At 33.1% G+C, this 19,009-nt stretch overlaps 1 protein-coding gene across 3 annotated transcripts; it reads left to right on the forward strand.

Annotated features, from left to right (window-relative positions):
• The first annotated feature begins 1,701 nt into the window (after window positions 1-1,701).
• Window positions 1,702-18,367, forward strand: LOC116345322 (pancreatic triacylglycerol lipase-like). 3 transcript variants are annotated; one of them, XM_031774580.1, is made up of 9 exons: window positions 1,702-2,242; window positions 12,397-12,567; window positions 15,374-15,735; window positions 15,828-16,025; window positions 16,103-16,136; window positions 16,225-16,506; window positions 16,581-16,805; window positions 16,885-17,215; window positions 17,319-18,367. In XM_031774580.1, the coding sequence occupies exons 2-9, from the start codon at window positions 12,411-12,413 to the stop codon at window positions 17,422-17,424; spliced, it is 1,695 nt and encodes a 564-aa protein (XP_031630440.1). In that variant the 5' UTR covers window positions 1,702-2,242; window positions 12,397-12,410; the 3' UTR covers window positions 17,425-18,367. The 3 variants fall into 3 exon arrangements, with proteins under 3 accessions (XP_031630440.1, XP_031630439.1, XP_031630441.1); XM_031774579.1 differs by lacking the exon at window positions 1,702-2,242 and adding an exon at window positions 2,926-2,959; XM_031774581.1 differs by lacking the exon at window positions 1,702-2,242 and adding an exon at window positions 3,996-4,015.
• Window positions 18,368-19,009: the final 642 nt, after the last annotated feature.

Below are 19,009 nucleotides of genomic sequence, written 5' to 3' on the forward strand. Positions count from 1 at the left end.
CAATTGAACGATATCGGCAATAATGAAACAATACCACCAATTGAGTGGCAATGGTCACTCGGCTCACGGAAGAGATCAATTTCTGGTTATACGGCCAAGTGCATAATCTTAAATCGACATATGGAGAAGAAGAGATTATTGCCAATATTATTGGTGGGGCCAATGGACTTATGTAGAGTGAATTTGACACATACAGAATATTCAAATGCATAAAATGGTAACCAAATGATGTAAGTGGCGCTTGGATTTTAATACAGATTTTCTCATAAATTTCTCTTCATATAGCTATCTTTATTAATGTAATGTCACATTCTTTTTAACTAGACAATGATGTGGTTGATATTGTGCAGATGATATGTGTTAGCTGGTAACTTGCACGCCGCGTCATCCAGTTCACAAACAAACGCAGACGGCATATTATCATAAATGATTGTGTATACACAACTATTACATTGGAATTATGTGAAATTTTACCAAACATATTATCTACCGCTTCTTGTATGCTCATTCGAATCCAACAATATGAACTGCGTTATAACGATGATATGTAGGGAATTGTATTGTAGAGTGCATACCACCTCGTAGATGTATTAAAAAAATTTCCTTCTGTTTGTTTGGTTTTCTTTATTTTCTTGCTGGTATGCCTTTCTCCTTCCATGAGTGTATTTAAACCGAAACAGATCACTTCGGAATCCGAAGTTCGGATACGGCACTTGCTGTAGCTTAATGCGCAAAGCGCCATTGTATTGCTCATCGGTTCGATGGATGATCATTGTGTACATTCGAACCGATCAACAGAGAGAGAGAGAGAGAACACGCACACATACGAGCTTTCATTAACACTAACCAGCGTCTGGAGTCAAATCAGCTTACTTTCTATATTTGTTAAATCTAGTAGGTTCGATTGGTTCATAGCAGTTGATGTTGTAATAAATTTCGAGTATTTGAAATGGTAAGAATTTTAATCATGGAGTATACACGCATCACAAAATCCAATAGCTTTTTATATATTTTGTAAAAAAAAAAATGATGTGGTTTTTAATTGTTGAGCAGTGATATTTTTCAGATTTGGTCAAATCCAATTTGATTGGATAATCTTTTTTTTGGTCGCCGTCTGAAATGTTTAAATTTAATATCTATTTTTTTTGCCTGATCATAAATTAAATTTCATGATGCTTCAAAATAATAACAAAAAAAATGACTTCATTTAAGAGTGATATGGCGATTTTAATTTATTGCAGCAGCGACAATCAAGCGAGTGTTAATCGTTCCAAAGTTTTGTGCATGTTCAGCATGTATTTAAACGCAAACTTAAATTGTATTTGATGAAAAGAAATGACGGCAATAAGCAAACGTTGTATGATGTGCGCCTTCGCTATGAAACGAAAATACATATAAATATTGTCATAGCAGCAACATCAGCAGCTGTAGCGATCAAATGTTCATCATCGGTCTGGGCCTAAGTGTCTGGGCTTTATGTGTTGGTGTATGGTGAATCGAGTGAGCGTGCGTAAGCTGGTGTGATGGAGCGATTTTTTCCGAATTGTGTGTTGTCTGGAATTGTGAATGTATTATGGTCTCTTTTTCGAACACTTTTACATAAAATACACAGAGGTGTACCTGTTATTGCCGCAGCCGTATTTGTTGTTGGTTTCCATTGTCGCGTACGGTTTGTAGTATATATCGTTGTTTATAAAAATTTCTGTGTTTAGTCCTTGCAAGGTTGTAACGTTAATCGCACGCAAGACATTATCACATAGCACAGCGCTCGTTCACAAACTCATTCATTTTCATTGAACATTTGGTTGAAATACAAGAGCAAATCGAAACCGTTTTACCATATAATCGGTGTGCAAAATTAAACCGATTTCGATAACAAATAAAAAAAAATTTATATATAACTTTATCAACGACTCTTAATTTATTCAGTGAATCATCACGCTAAAAATTTTAAAACTAAAGAAAACATCATGTTTCCGCGGATTTCGTAACAGTTGAACGGCGAATGTGTTACTGATAACAGCAAACTATTCTGTCATAAAAAACAGCACAAAATATTTAAGAAAAATTGATCATTAGAAAAATAAGACGTACGATTTTTTTCGCTCCGCGTATAAAAACTTAAAAAACAGTTGATAATTTAAAAAGTTAACGTAAAAGTGAAATCTATTGCCGCGACCATTCAAACAAGCAGCATTGTTTTCAACAATATTTGTTATGTTCAATACATTGAAATAAAAAGGTGTGATCACTTTTTCCACATATTATTTTTTTTCATCAATAGTTAATTTTCTTGAAAAGTGTTTTGACTAATGTATTAACGGTTTTAGTTCTAAATTTTTGTGTATTATTAAGTTTGAAAAATGTTATGAATTAACAATGGATGTGATTGTTGTCGTTGTCATCGTTTCGTTGTTTCATCGTTTTCCGGTTGAAAAGTTGATCTTCTTGACTTTCCGTGGCTTCGTGGCCACAGTAGATATATATAAATTTTTTCCTCTGTCTACTTTACAAGAAACTAACCGTAAAACATTCATTATTACAACATTGCTTCAATTGGAATGTTGATGAAAAAGAAATTAGACCTTTTTGCTTGGCCTTTTAGTCGCTTACATTCATTTCCTTCGAAACTAAGTTGAAGAAAGAAATTTCTTTCGTTCGTAATATTCATTGCGGGTCGGTCCTCATTTCAGAATATGAATTCAAATTGAAAAGAGTGTGAAATGTTTGCACAATCATCGCGCATATATTTTATTTTCAATAAAACTGCATATGATTGGATTAAAGTTTTTTTTTCTCGAATGTATGGGTGTACGACGTTCAGTTTTAATTGTCTGGCGTTTTTTTTGTTGTTGTTGTACTATATATTATATTATTTTATTTCATTTTTTTTTTCTGTTTCATTTTCAATTTTCGTCCAAAAGAAGTTGTGCACGGCCGATTCAAATGAAAAAGAAAGGTATATAAACATAAATATATATACACGATATGAACGATGCTCGTAAAGAGCTGCGTTCGTTTTATACGCTTTTTTTGTATATTCAAATATGTGCTTTCCGCAGATTGCACACAAGTATTCAATGCAGCAAATGCCAACATAATTTCACGTGAAAAAATAAATATAATACACACGGGCAAATAAATGAAATAAAAGCACCCGAAAAAGTTACGACCAATCGTTAACAGCATTGCGAACAACACCGTGTTAACAATCATGTGGCCAGCTTCGATCATATGTTTGTTTGCGCGGTTTTTTTTCTTTCTTACTCTGTCTCACTTGGTCACTCTCTTTCTATCTCTGTCTCTGTTTCTGTCTCTTTTAAATTTTCGAATATGTATGCATTGTTAAATTCGTCATGTTTCAATACAATTTGGCTTTGAACTCATTGCATCTCTTTCTGCTGCTTCTTTGAAATGTGTTTTTTTTTCTGTTTTCTTTCGAATTCGATATCGTGCAACTTTCAGCCGATTTCACATGTTGAACGCGTAATCAACAAGCAACATCGCACTGAACAAAAAAATATGATATGTATATCGGTTGAATTGCATTCACAACGAAAACTCGGTAATTTTTAAGCTGCAAAAAATACAAATCATCAAATTAAATTTAAAAATTAATCCAGGGAAAAATGAGCTCGTGGCACAGGCTGAAAAAATAACAGAAGAAAGTCAATTCTTTTTTTTTTCTGATCGTCGACTCACTATTCCGAGCATTAGAATGAAAGAAAACATATCATAATATAAAGTGCTGTTCGCATAACTGTGATTGCCCCTGACAATATTTTTTTTTGAAATTCGTATATGCCTGATCAGCCGGTTATTATTGTTGCAGGGAAATGATTAGATCTTTAAGAACATAATCCTTAACCTTTGGCTTCATCTCGTGTGTATTTCACACATTCCGACATGCACGCACGTCAATCACTATAATCAGTAACAACAACAATTTCAAAGTAGTACCAATATCTCACGCATAAATATCTACAATTCAACACTCAATATACATAGACATGAGGTAATTTGAAACACGTACATATATTGAAAGAAAATAGTTACTAGTACGCATCGCACATAAATTTCATGTATTAATATGAATTATTGATGAACAACAAACGAAAAAAAAATCAAATTGATAAACACAATCACTACCGAACGGAATCTATTTCTTCGAGCAATTTAATTTTTAACAAAAAAGGAAATGATAGCTTCAATAAAACTGAACAACATAATTTCGGTGTTATTCATAATTGAATCATGACAAATAAAAACATTGCACAAATCGCTTTAATTGAATTATTATTTGCCATAAACACAGCAAAATTTTTAAACAAAACACTAACAATCACAATTATAATAACAAAGTGAACAATATTCACAAGCAAATGGGGAACAATTTATACATGCACACATGCATGTATCAAGCCATAAAATGATCTTGAGTCAAAGATACGGCTAATCGATAGAGCTCTCCAACATGAAATACAGAAGCAATTTTTTTTATTGAAGTGTTAATGGCCGTCATTAACAAAATGTTTGTAATAGCCCTGTTATTCCATTTTACCATACGCCACAAATTCGTGTTTGGTTCCTTTTTGTTGCTTTTTAATTTTACGATGCAATTTTTGGTGAGAGTTTTTTTTATTTTGCCATGTAACAGCCATGAAATGCATTCATTTTTTGTTACTTTTAAAAAAAAAAAGCTTGTATCCATGAGCTAATCTGTGTCGATTTTCACTGACTATTTAAAGCAACATGTGTATGAACCATTTTTCATAACTAAATCTATTAATAAAAATTAATGCTGGCGAATTGGCGTTATCAATATGTTGATGTGGTTGTTGTTTGAGTGGTGGTTGTTAAATGATGTACATTATCGTAAATCAAATAGCATGTTGAGCCCATATTTTTGATCAATACATTTGGGAAATACCATTAATTGTTTTATAAATAGATTTTTTTTGTTCGGAGAGGTGGGCTCGATCGCTACACGTTACGAAAATTCAACATAATTCGACTAAACGATGATTGTGTCTACTCATTACGTTACTTTCATTTCGTTCGATTGTGTTTCTTTTAAAGTTTTTATTTTTAAAGCGGAAATACAAGTAAGTCCGGCTAAATTTGGCATTTAGCTAATCATCGTCCGACATCGATGCATAAATTCATCAGCGTGGGAATGAACTCAAAGTTCACAATGTGATCATATGTAGGAAAAATAAGATTACTATTTATCAAAATCAATCGTTGTGATCAACAGGCCAAGCCTTTGTACCCAAAAAAAGCAAAACAAAATCAAGAAAAACAGACACACATACACCATAAATGAACATGTAAGTGAAACTATGCGCGATGCATTCCAATCACACAATGACTAATAAAAGGTACGACGAAGAGAATAATGCCGTTAAGCACGTGTAAAAAATATTCAAAAGTCCATCGGGAGATTAAAAAAAAGAACCGTTATGAAACGAAAAAAAAAACCAACAAATGTGCTAAGTTTTCCCTTTTCGTTGTTTGGTTGTTTTTTTCTGTAAGTCGTGTGTATATATTATTTTTATTGAATAAATCACTTAAACGACTGCGATCACTGTTATCGGAATATTTTATCGTAAACAGAGAGTGTATGTAGGTGTGTGTGTGTGTTTGTGTCAACCAAAGCCACACAGTACAAAGTACTTTATTTATGCTATTTACCTGGCTTCTATCGGGAAAATTTAACAGAAATAATGTTCGCATGTGGAGAGCACAGCTGCAATAAGCGTCAATACCATAGAAAAAAACCACTGAGAGATCGCAATGAGATCTTGGTTAACATGGGATATATTTCTTGTGTAGTCTTGTTGTATTTTGCGTTTTAAATCTCAGTTTAACATTTGTAATTTAGAAAGAAAGCCTCTAATATGTTGCACATAAAAATCACAAGAAGAAAGAAAAGAAAAAAGAAGCGAAAAAGCAGAAAGAAACCATCAAATGGTAACAACAGCATTTGTGTGTGATGCAATACAATTGCCGCATTGTATTAGATAATCATCATTATTGATGTATTCGATTGACATTAGATTATGGTTGTTTTTTTGTGTAATTTCGATCACAAGAAAATATTAATAATAATCTTATCACATGCATGCATATGTATGTCGCAGCACACTTACTATTTTTTTTTATCGAACGCTTGACAAATCTCAGAGCCGATCCATTTTTTGGCTTACAGAGAAAAATCAAATCTGTGACAATATTAATATTAAAATTCATATTATTTAAATCGATCTATGGTAATAATGTATGTATTTATGCTTGAGTTTCATCTCGTCGTCGCAATTTGCAGGCAGTTTATTTTTAAACATGCAATTTCGAGTCGGCATTTTATAATGTTGTATGTTTTTTTTTGCTATGTTGCGTTCAGGTTATTAATTTCGGAAAATTTTCTTGATCCCACCAATTGCGGCATATTTTCACAAATAATTTGGTCGCTGTTGAATAAATGGGAACGTTAAGCATGGTAAGCAAATGGCAAAGTGATTAACATACTTTAATTCACTTTCTAAGAAATGTGTTATTGGCCTGTTTGCACCAACGCGTTAGAGGTGTTTGTGTGTGTGTGTGATGTTTTTTATGATTGACAAGATACATCAAAAAATGGTGTAAGGGCCCGTTTTCATTGTTAAATATCGTTTTTTACACAATATGATCGAATCGAGAGAATCAAATGGCGAATGGAATATTTTCAACGATGAACATTGCTTCGGACGATGTCGATCCAAGGGGTAAATTGAGTCGTTGGTTGTTCATTCCTGGGAGTTAGGTGATTTTCTCTCGTCAAAAACCCTAAAATATTTCTCTTGTCAAACATAGCAGTGGTAGGTGAGCAAATTTTGCTCGAAAACTACTCGATGAACTAATTTAAACGAATTTGTTGACTTTTACTTCTTTTTGTGCATTTTTCAATTTTAAATTGAATTGCAATCGCAAATGGACACTTTTGCATAAACACGCTATGTACAATTCCCCTGCCACTTAATCTACTGCTGTGTATGTGGTGGCGTGCGTACATTAACAGTTTTGTGTATATTATACATAATGTTTATTTTTACTTCGATTGCTTTTCACTTTGATTTTTGTCTTTACTTTTCTCTTATGTTGTTTGCAGCCTCTGAACTTCTGGCGATAATCTCACTGGTTAGTTCTCAGCTTGGCGAGGCCACAATATACAACACAAATTCCAATGTCCATACACATATAACTATTTACTACTCGTTTATCTAGTTTTTATTTGATCTCGTCGAAATGAAAAATGCGTGCGCAAATACATAACATCACATTTTGGTACAAATGCAAGCTTATTGATTAGTGAGCTCTCAGGCAAGCCGACACGATCTCAATTTCGATGACCAACAACGTTGACGACGACAATGATGGTGGTGAGCTTAACACATATACAGCTGTGTACATGCAAAATCGCACACATATTTTAAATATGCCTATGACCATTGAGCTGTACGATAGTCTAGGAAAATTGGAAAATCATTTCTTCTAGAATTATCGACTGGTTAATAAGCATGATTGGCAAGCGGCAATGGTGTGCTTTAACCATAATTGATTTATGCACTTAATGTGACTTGCTCTTTACGTGCAGTGACATTAAATGACAAACCGGTCAATGTATATAAAGCAAGATGAAAAAAAACCATCGTTTAACAATAACGCAAACATTTTTACACTTGACGATAACACTTACTAAGACTCGCAACAGAACAATTGATCTGCAACAAATACTATATTTGAGTCTTAGTTCAGCTCAATAAGTCAAGCAAAGCGATCATGAAGCACATTTTTTGTTTGTTGCTTCATCAATAAATTTCGTGCACACCATGAGCATTGGCAACAAAACAACGATTTAGCAATGCTATCTACATTTTAGCGATAAAAAAACATCGATAGGTTTTTGTTCACACCACTAGTTTGAGTTGCATAATCCGCAAAAAAAAATTTATTATCAAATGATCGAATATTTACTTAATTCACTCCGTACAAAATGATTTGGCTTACAGTAGTCAACGTTTATTAAATAATTGTGATTTTTTCTGATTGAAAATTGATAGAACCAACGAAAAAAAACAAGAACCATATCGAAAACAAATGTTTGATTCGTGCCATTAACTTAAGCAATTTACTAGTTGTACTTGTGCCAAGCATAACATACCGATAGCATATCGATTGAATGCACGTGTGCCGAGAGAGCATTGGTAAGCTCGCGCATTTCAATCAATAAAGTGGGAAAAATCCACTGAAAAATACATTTTTTTATGCGGTTTTCTAGAATTTTCTGTGTACCCATTTGAATGTCTTTTTATGGCGTTCAAATGTTGCAATATCACAACGGTTATTTTTACCATCGAGTTGAAGATTAACCACTTTTCGCAAAGCATACCGTAAATTGTTGCGCCCATGTTGTCACATGCACAACGAGAACCCATTGATGGAAAGGCCCAATACCAAAATGGCAACAGCCAAACAAACAATGGTATTGCATTTTTGCAATTTCTACAGACCTGTTAACTCGAATTGAAAATGCATATGAAACGACGCCTTCTCGATGAATTTTTTTTTTCTCTTAAATTTACTTCGAGCGCCAACTTCGGTTCGAGACCACATTCTCTCGGTTCACTACAGTTCAGTTCTGTTCAATACAAAACAAATTCAATTGAATTGGAGATTCTATTTTCCTTGATATTCCAAAGGCAACACCATCAATTCCAACATCTAAGACGCGATTATTGAATGTCACACTTTTTTGTGTTGGCTCGAGCCCGATGATCATTTTAAAATTATGGATTTTGCTGTTGCTTGTTACCTTTTTGTTCGAAATGACCATCCATTTATGTATTTATATGTATATATTTGAACCATTGTGCATTTAAGTGGTCTACATAGATGTGAGAATTGAAGAGCAAACAAATTAATCAACAACGAAAATATTTTTACTTCAAAATCTCGTAATTTTCAATGAGTCTTTTAATTTGCTTTGACTTTGAGTTTGATGCGACCGAAAAGGAAGTTGCAAAAAACTAAGAAAACGAACAAGATGAACAAACAAAATTAAACTCGCTTCAGGTGTTACAATTGGCTCAATTGCGTGAGTTGATTATGTTGTTGAAATGAATGCATGATTTCATTCTGGTTCTCATACTTCATTCGAATGGAATTTATTGTTACAAGATTTATTTTGTTTTCTTTCAACGATGACAGTCATTTAACGCTAGCTAGATACACACGCATACCGGCATAAAATTGTGTAAATAGCATTTAATTGATCCAAATCGGTAGATTTTTGTTAATAACTCACGCATTTGACATTAGACAAACAAAAAAGCCATTCAACGATGTCGTCGGTTAATCGTAATTCACCTGTGTAACACACACACAGTATTATTTCATACCATATAATGATTTCCGGTGCAGGGACAATTCACAAAAATTCAGTTTCGCAAATGGTTTCTATGTTTTGGACCAAAATGTTACCATGTATGGTACGATCATACCACAACATTAATGTGCTTTAAAAACAAAACAACTTCCTCGTCAGAAATTATGGATTCAAAGAGATCGCGTGCCTATTGCCAAACAATTTCACATATTGTTTGAATAGTAGCGATGACTTTAGATTTCCGATCACTGACATCGACTGCAACTTCGGAAATTTCCGGATTGTTGTTTTTTCCTTTCTTTCCTTCTCTCTCTCTCTATTTCTCTCCAGTTTGGTCCCTTACAATATGTACAGTACATTTAAGCATGTGACATCGGTCGGAAATTGATTACTCATCTATTTAAACACGATTCACGATTCTGTGATCTTTATCGTTGGATACGGGAAACGAAGAAATTCGGCGAGGAAAAAGCGTCAACACGATGCCAATGAGATTTTGTAATTTAGTAATGATATTTTGCATGGCAACCTTTACTATATCCATTTTTGGGGGTTTAAATGTCATACGAGCCTCCGTGCATGGTGCATCTGCTTTCAAATTCAATTTAGGTTGATTTCGTTTCCAAGCGACTGAACGATCTTTTGACCTATTCAATATATATATATGTGTGTGTTTGTGTAAAATATGCTTATCGCTTCAAAGCCTGTTTGCTCAAAGCTTTCAGCTGCTGTTTAGATAGTTTATTCAAAGTAGGACAAAATATAAAATTGGCCATAAAAGAAAAATTGTTCCGTAATCTCTCAAAAAGCGATTACGATTCAAACGAGAAAAAAGCGTGCACAATGCACGGTGATCAAAAACTTTCTAAATATTTCATACATTGTTTTCATCTTGTGCGTGATAATTTCTCTTAATGGCAATTATAGTATAACGAACAATCGTAAATCGGCAAGAATCAAAACGAAATGTTACGTTATAGTGTCATATTCTGTGTGCGCATTTATTTTGGTTTTTATTTTTACTTTTATTGCATGCATCAATTTAAATCGCTTTTTTTTCTTTTCTTCTTCTCTTTCTCCATTTTCGTTTCGCTTTTGTGCGCGGCGACTCCGGCAATAGATTGTGTTGCCAATGATTGGCCAAACAAAACAAAACCAAATTTCTTCGCTTTCGGCTTTTTCGGTTTTCATGCATCAAATGTCAAAAACCCGAAAATAAAATACATTATTCCGTTCACAAATTGAAATCCAAAAACGAATAAATGCGTTACATTTACACCTTCGTTCACAGCTATGTTTTTCATTATTTCAGGCAGATTAACGAATTAAAAGCGAAAAAAAAAATCATTTTTCCTCTCGCTACCTATCAAAGAGTAACGGTACCTGCTTTGCAGTCCAATAAATTAACGTTTTTTAGCTTAAAATGCGCGCACGATCTTGTTGCCTTCGTTTCTTCTTTTCATTTATTTTTTTATTTTTGAATGCTTCATCGACGGGCCATTAAAGAAAATTTTCTGGTTTTGTTTACATTTCATTTAATTTTTGTTGTTGTTGTTGGCTCTCTGAGAGCGCATTGCCAAAGAAATGTCGGTTTCATTTCTGTACAATCATTATACGCTAGCTCAATTATCCGTCTATTTTATTATATTGTACACATTTTTGTTAGTGTTGTTGTTGTTGTTATGGCTGTCGCTACCGTTGCTGCTGAGCTCACATAATGTGACACGCATGTTCGCCGATATGACCAAATGACGCGATGCGATATCAAAATCGTCGAGTAATACGAAAACCATTAAATTAAAACAATTGTAGAGAAAAATGACAAGCAAAAGATCATTGCAAACGGAAGTGAAGTGAAAATTAATTCGCATTGTTTTCACTCCGAATGTGCAATAAAGTCCGAATTATTTAACCAATTGTACCGCATTATTTAAAAATATACATATAAAAAATATTTAATATATCATATCAAAACATGATCTGCACGAGTTTTTCCGGATTTTGAGTAATATGAGATTGAAATGGAGCACTTTCAAAGTGATTTAGAAATGAACATTTTGAACACACGTGAAGATTATAGGTAGATGGATCCGCATAAGATTCATTTGTCACAAAAGCAACAAATACATACATCCCTTTTGCATAACCAAAACACTATTTGCTCTTTGTACTTTGGAATTTGTTGTTTTTACTCTTCAAATATTACATCTCTCTCTCCCTCTCTTCACCGCTTTAAAAGTATTTGCTATTTCAAATATAAAGCAATGAAAAATTGATAAATGAATGCTTCAGAAAGCACTAGAAAATTTAATTGATTCTTTTTTTTTTCGTAAGCACATACTTGACTTATATAGTTGTTTGAAGTATCATTCTATAGATACCTGCAATAACTTGAAATTAAAAGTGGTTGAAGAATTTAAGCATATAAAACATGGCTTCTAATGAACTGAGATTTGTTTTTTTGTTTTCGCAATGATGTCAAATCAAATGAGCATGAAAAATGCATGCTGTTAAAAAAAGCAATAATATATTTTATTATCGTTAATAAATTGAGCGCATGCCAAAAAGCATGATGCATGCGAGTGTTAAAGAGTTGGTAATTTGCGATGGTATTTCGCATATTTTGTGTGTATATCTTCATTTTTGAAATGCGATCAATGACTTTCAAAAACGAAAAAAAAAATCACACACACAGAATTGGCAAGAAAAGAAAATGTGTCCATCAATGGGCATCACGAACGTTCAAGGTACAACATGGTATAATTTCTTATTTTTCATTTTCTGGTTGTTTCTGTGTGATTACTACATATCATGGAAATTCACGATATATCGGCAACCACAACAACGTCACTAATAGCGAAGATTTCATTGATCATGTAAAAAGAATTGTTATCGATTGTAAATCGTTCAATTTTTTTTTTTTTTTTTTGCGAAACAACTCAATTAAACTTATATTAATCGATGTATTTCAGACGCAGTCTTGACGATGACATTTAATGCTGGTCTAGTTGTATGTTACTGTTTAGTTGGTTTGGCGCTGTTTGTGGTAGTTGCTCGCGCTGGACCAATAGATGCGGCATTGAATTGGGCTCGCGCCGACAAACTGCCGATCGAAATTGACGTAAATCTACCGTGGCTACCATGTAAGTCAATTCTAATTTTTCACTGCGATCTGTTTCTTTTTTGTCATTCATCATTTCGTTAACTTCACAATATTTTTTGTTGTTGCTCATTTGTTGTTGTTGTAAGTTGAAAGTTTCGTAATTTTAACTTCACGGCGGACATTGTGAGTGCAGAATTTCGAAAAACTATTTAAAAAAATAAATAATTTATTGTACGCACACATGTGATTGTGCATTGAAAGTGCTCATGATATTTTTGCTTAATGTAAAACGTAGTTGATTTTATTAAACATAGAAATATATATAGTAGAATATAGGTATTTATTCATCATTCTTCAGTGGTCTTTGTGCAAAAGTAAATTTTTGGGGCTGAATTGAATTCGATTGAATCAAAAATTCTCAAAAATCAAAATAGGTTTTAAGGGATCATCATTATCAATCTTTAAAATTCCCATTTCATTTGAACACTAGTTTGTTCCTCCACTTTTTTCACATCAAGACATACGGCCAAAGACTGGCAGTGTATATTAAGTCTTTTTCTGTAATTTTTTATACAGTGAATTTTTTCCAATGAAAAACACTGAAAAATGTCACACACAGAGAGTTACTATGCAACTAGTTGACATTGTTCTCATTTTTGAATCAATACATTGCGCTAGCATGTAAATGATTTTATTGTCGATGTCTTTGATGTATCTGTCTAGTTGTTGCAGATTTATCGCATTAACCTAAAAATAAATACACTTCTCTCAATAAAAAAAAAACAAAATCCGCCAGTTAGAAGAATGAAGCGAAGATGATCGATCTCAACATTCATTAATTCAGTAATATCCAAAATTAATTGCTTAATTTGGATTATAAATTTCCGTAAACCTGTACAATCGGAAATTCTAATTGCAAAATAATTGGAAATAACACCCAACTTCATTAGCCGATTAAACAACATTCTAATCGTTATTATGTTTAGACAAGAGAAAGAAAAAAAGGCTTGGTATTTATCTATTGAACACGATTGCTAGGCGATACAATCGAAAGACGTGGAAAACAAGAAAAACCAAGCGATTACAAGTGCCTGTGTTCGGGTCAATCACCTTAAAAAAAATAATCATAAATAATGTGTCAAGTTTCACTCGATATATAAATTCGAGAGTCACGCATTTTTTTTCCACACCGTTATCGACTTTAGCTGCGACTCCTACTCTGTAGTAGATGGTAACAAACCTGATTTCATTTTCAATCGGGCTATTGCTATTTGCTTTATTATAATTTTGCTTTTGTGTTCGTTGAATTTAACTCACGAAAAACATCAATAAATCATCAACATCTCAAAAAGTCACACGTGAAGTACGAGATCATTTTAATATCAAAATATTAGTATATACATTATTAAATTAGTAGAAAAACAAATAACAAAACCAGAATTGTTACATTCGCCCGGCAATTTTTTTTTTTTATATATGTAAAAACAACAAAAAAAAATTGTTCAGAGATATTTATCAATAAATCATTTAATTTATAATCGTTAATGTGTCCATCACGTGAAATTTACAGACAATAGTGTTCCCATCAAGGGCACCACACTATTGCATACCATATTCAATAAAAAAAATTTCTCTATTTATTGGCTATTATCTCTTGGTTGCGCCAAGAGAAACAGAGACGAAAAAAAAATATGGACAGCCTTGATTTTTGGCTCTTGCAACGCAAATGCAAATATAAACGGCAAAAGAAGAAGAAAAAAAGTCCAATGAAACAGAAAGAAGAAAACACATCGAAACTACTCGAAGTTTTCCAATTGTTTGTTGCTTTTGTTTGCAGACATTTTCAATCATTCGCTAATTATTTTCTAATTAAAAGTGATTAGGCATTGACCTTGCGTCAGGCGGACAGGGTGTGTATTTTCGCAAATATTTATCAAAACATTTCATAATCAAATCGAATGACGACAAAAGATAAATACATAGAAAGCGAGAGAAGAAGAAGAAAAAAAATAACATATGCATTTGCCGATTATATCATCTGGCGTAAGGCCGTTCTACTATCACTCTATTGAGCTTTTTAAAATGGCGATATGAAAAATTATAATCGACGTATGCTTTTTTTCGAATCACGAGCAATTTTAAATACAATTTTCATGTAACAATTTATGCTAAATGTCAACCACTATATTAAAATCGTGTTCTTTCTCTCTTGTAATTCATAATTGCTTATGAAAGTGATTTTAATATTTCTTTCAATTTAGCTCAAGAATAATTTAATTCAATGTTCACTATAAAATTCTTTTAAAGAGCAAGTTGAAAGAAGATATTGTAGAGAAAGCATTGTCGATTGAAGCAAAAGGTTAAATATGATAAGCACGAAATGTGATGGATTGCCTGAAACATGGTTCCACAGTCAATGTCGATTCGAATCAAGGTTACCAATTACGATTGGAAGCTCCGTTATGAGACGTCAAAAACTCGTACTTTGTCTTGATTCAATATCAGAATTATCAGTTCAATGCAAATGAAATTAATTGGTTTCTCTTGAACTAGAATTCAATGCAGGGTTGATATTCAATTTTATTGTACTCAAAGGAATTCAACATTTTGTTGTTGTTTTCAATAGAACACTTTTTTCTTCTTCTCTCCTTCGTCCACGCATATTTTTTTTGCGTAAATGCAACACATACTAAATGAGAACAGGTATTTTAAATGCATTTTTTTACATTCTTGTTTGACGTACATTTTGTCTGACATTTTTTCATTTATTCGTCTGACCACGATTTATTTCATGTGGATCCGTCTCTTATCGTTTGTCTGATTTTTTTTTGCTTGTGCTTTTACAGTTGAGAATGAAACCAGATGCTATGGTGAAATTGGATGTTTGAATATTACTCGTGAATGGTATCATTTAATCCATCGACCATTCAATGTATTCCCATTGCCACGTAGTGTCATTAACACTCGATTCATCTTGTACACGGAGAAAAATCCAATTGAAGGTCAACTTCTTGTGGCCGATGACAAAGAGGGAATCAAGAAGACCAATTTTAATCCAAAATGGTTAACCAAGTTCATTATTCATGGTTTTATCGATACACCGCTTTCGAATTGGGTATCTGAAATGCGTGATGAACTGATAATGCGCAAGAACTTAAACGTGATTGTCGTTGATTGGGCTGGTGGTTCGTTACCATTATACACACAGGTAAAAAATTGAAAGAAAATAATCAATTTTAATTTATTTTGTTTTGTACGTGACTGCAAATTGAATAAAATGCATTTGACATTCAATTTTAGGCCACGGCAAATACACGATTAGTTGGATTAGAAATAGCATATTTGATTAAGAAATTGCAACAAGAGCACGATTTACGGCCAGAAGATGTGCATTTAATTGGTCATTCATTGGGTGCGCATACGGCTGGATATGCAGCTGAACGTATACAAGGCATTGGCCGCATTACCGGACTTGATCCAGCTGAACCATATTTTCAGGTTGAGTATTTATTGTCACTCGATAAATCACAATCAGTATTCAAAAATAACGATTGATATTCTTTGGATATTTACAGGGAATGGGACCACAAGTTAGACTTGACCCATCTGGTAATTTTGATCAACAATTTTATTTTTAAATTACTGATAAAGAACCACCGATAAAACCGGTACTTAATTTATATGATTTTCGTAACAGATGCCACATTTGTTGATGTGATTCATACCGACGCACGAAGTTTCTTTTTACTGGAGATACCAGGTTATGGCATGTCACAAGCCTGCGGCCATATTGACTTTTACCCAAATAACGGTAAGGAGCAACCGGGATGTGCACTGTCACAAGAAGGTGGAACACTTATACCATTGACTTTGATAAAAGATGGCATCGAAGAGGCTTCACGCGTACTTTTGGCATGCAATCATGTCAGAGCTATCAAACTATTTATTGATAGCATAAATGGAAAATGTCCCTATGTTGGTAAGTACATCGCATACACAATTTTGTAACGTGCAACTACGAATAATCTTTTGTTACTTTTTTTTTTAATTCAGCGCATCGTTGTCCATCGTATCAGCACTTTTTGTTGGGACGTTGTTTCAAATGTAATACAGGAAATTGCGCAATTATGGGCTATCACGCAACATTGCCAAAGATTCAAACATTCAATTCATCTGAAAATGAAGTCATTCCATCGGATCGTAACGATCAACCAGAAAATGTGTCGGTAGCACCAGGCAAATATTTTTTGGCTACTGGAAAAGAGTATCCATTCTGCCGTAAGTGTTGGATGCAAATTACCTTATTACATATTCAGTCGTTCAATCATTCATTTATTACTTCATTTGCATTCAATAGAGCGACACTATCGATTCACAATCGAGTTGGCGAAACCACGGCAAGCTGAACGATGGGTGCAAGGCTACATGACCGCTTCCATTTATTCGGATCGAGGAGCATTGCGCGGTATTGATTTGACCAAAGGTACTGCGCGTTTAGAACATGGTTCAAAATATCAAATTGTTATACCAAATCCGCACGATCTGGGCGACAATATTCGCAAAGTTGAATTGAATTGGACACATGAAATGAATGTATTGGAACCGCGTTCACTCTGTCTATTCTGGTGTAATGATCATTTGTATGTGAAATCGATTGTAGTCGAAACAATGCAGATGCCATCTAGAGAGTTAGTATTTCACTATTTGTTTACTGTTTCGTTCGAATCGTTCGTGCGCTGAATATTTAATATGTGTTTATGTTTATTTTTTGTCTATCTCTCTGTATTTTAGAAAACGAAATACGGAATTTTCACATAAATTATGTGCACCAAAGCGCGAGTATGCCGATATCGCAAATCGTGGATCGTCCATATTTTACGATGATTGCAAATTGTGATCCTCCTAGGCGATAAATAAAAACACGCGACGCATACGTTGAACAGCCATGACGAAGCATTGATTTCTTACGTTGGTCAAATCGAACTTTGTACGCATTTAAACATAATTCCATAAATCACATAAGGTTCATACATGTTTTTTCGCACACACATAAACAAAAATGCCACGATTTTTTTTTAAATCGATGGAACACCGAAATGAGCTCAGCGTTGACTTTAACTCTAAAAAGTTAGTCCAACAACATTTAATCGAAGAAGACACACTATTTTGTGCCAAATGAAGAATATTTCCAATCAAACTTCGAAATAGAAATAAATTATCCATCACGTATTCCGATTAAATTTTTTTTCGGACTGAGTACGATTTTTGTGCATGACATTGCTCAATACTTGGATTAAGTGAGAAAATTTTTGTAACAAAAATTTATTAGGAACTATACGCAATTTTTTTTTTATTGTTTTATTCATTAAATGGTTTTTCTTTTCGTTTAAGTATTATTTAGTTTTTTAAGCAAAGATTTGTAAGGATTACATGGAAAAAAAGAAGTATTATTGTACATTTTTTACTTCATCAACCATATGGTTCATCGTTGTCCATCTTTTTCTAATGGGAAATTTAGAATATCAGTGAAAAGTGCGCGTTAAGCTGCCAAACAGCAAAATATAAAACATCGGACAGAAGATGATGCTTGTAAGGCAGAACAGCCAAGTGAAAAGTTTTCATTTTCTTAAACCAAAGCCGATTGAAATTTTGAACTATTACAATTTTCTTGTATGTAAACAGTTTTCTGTTTAACTTTGAATGATCGAAAGGTTTTGAAATTTGAATTTGTTTTGATGAAATGCAAAAATATAACGAAATTTGTGATAATTTTTTTTCTTTTTTAACATTAGTCTTAATTTTTTAAGAAATCCTATAGAAGAAAAAATTATATTGAAACGTGAAGGAATAAAATTTTAGGAAAATTCAAAAACTTTTCGTTTACCTTAAAAAAAAATTAGACTTTTCAGCAAATCGCGTATATGTTTCTAAAGGTGCAAATAACTGTAAATTGTGGCGTTTGGCAAGTATAAGATTTCCCAATGAATTCGTCTATTCAGCTTATTAGTTACATTTGGTTTGAACACCAGTCGGCTATAGGCGCATTGAAATGTTGACGATGGTAGAAGCAAAGATTTTATTTTCATTTAAATTATCATTATTTATATATTTAGATATTATTATTCATTCAGTAAAATCCGATCTTTTTGTGAAATGAATTTTCACGTTCACAATATTTTGTTTTTCAATGACAGTCAAGCCTCAAAAGTACATGTCGAAACGGCTTATTATGTTTATGCGAAAGCTTTCTATTACTGTTGAAATTAAGTTCAGTTTTTAAGTTTTTCTTTAAGCGTTTAGTTTGAACGCTTTTCAAGAACTGTCAGTCGACTATCAGGGTTGTACAAATGAATACATTTTTTTTATATTTGGATATATTTTTTTTTAAATATGAAATAATCAAATTAAGTGAAGAAATTCCTATGGGAAAAAATTGAAAAATTCGATTACTCCTTTAATTTTAATGCATATAACGAATACTC

The sequence above is a fragment of the Contarinia nasturtii genome, unplaced genomic scaffold (assembly GCF_009176525.2).
Source record: "Contarinia nasturtii isolate CC-2019 unplaced genomic scaffold, AAFC_CNas_1.1 Cnas_scaffold_1240, whole genome shotgun sequence".
Classification (NCBI taxonomy): Eukaryota; Metazoa; Arthropoda; class Insecta; order Diptera; family Cecidomyiidae; genus Contarinia; species Contarinia nasturtii.

Coding starts and splice junctions, on each gene's coding strand:
- LOC116345322 (XM_031774579.1), top strand. Junction 12,568..15,373: donor AAATCTACCGTGGCTACCAT/GTAAGTCAATTC, acceptor GTGCTTTTACAG/TTGAGAATGAAACCAGATGC. Junction 16,806..16,884: donor AAAAGAGTATCCATTCTGCC/GTAAGTGTTGGA, acceptor TGCATTCAATAG/AGCGACACTATCGATTCACA.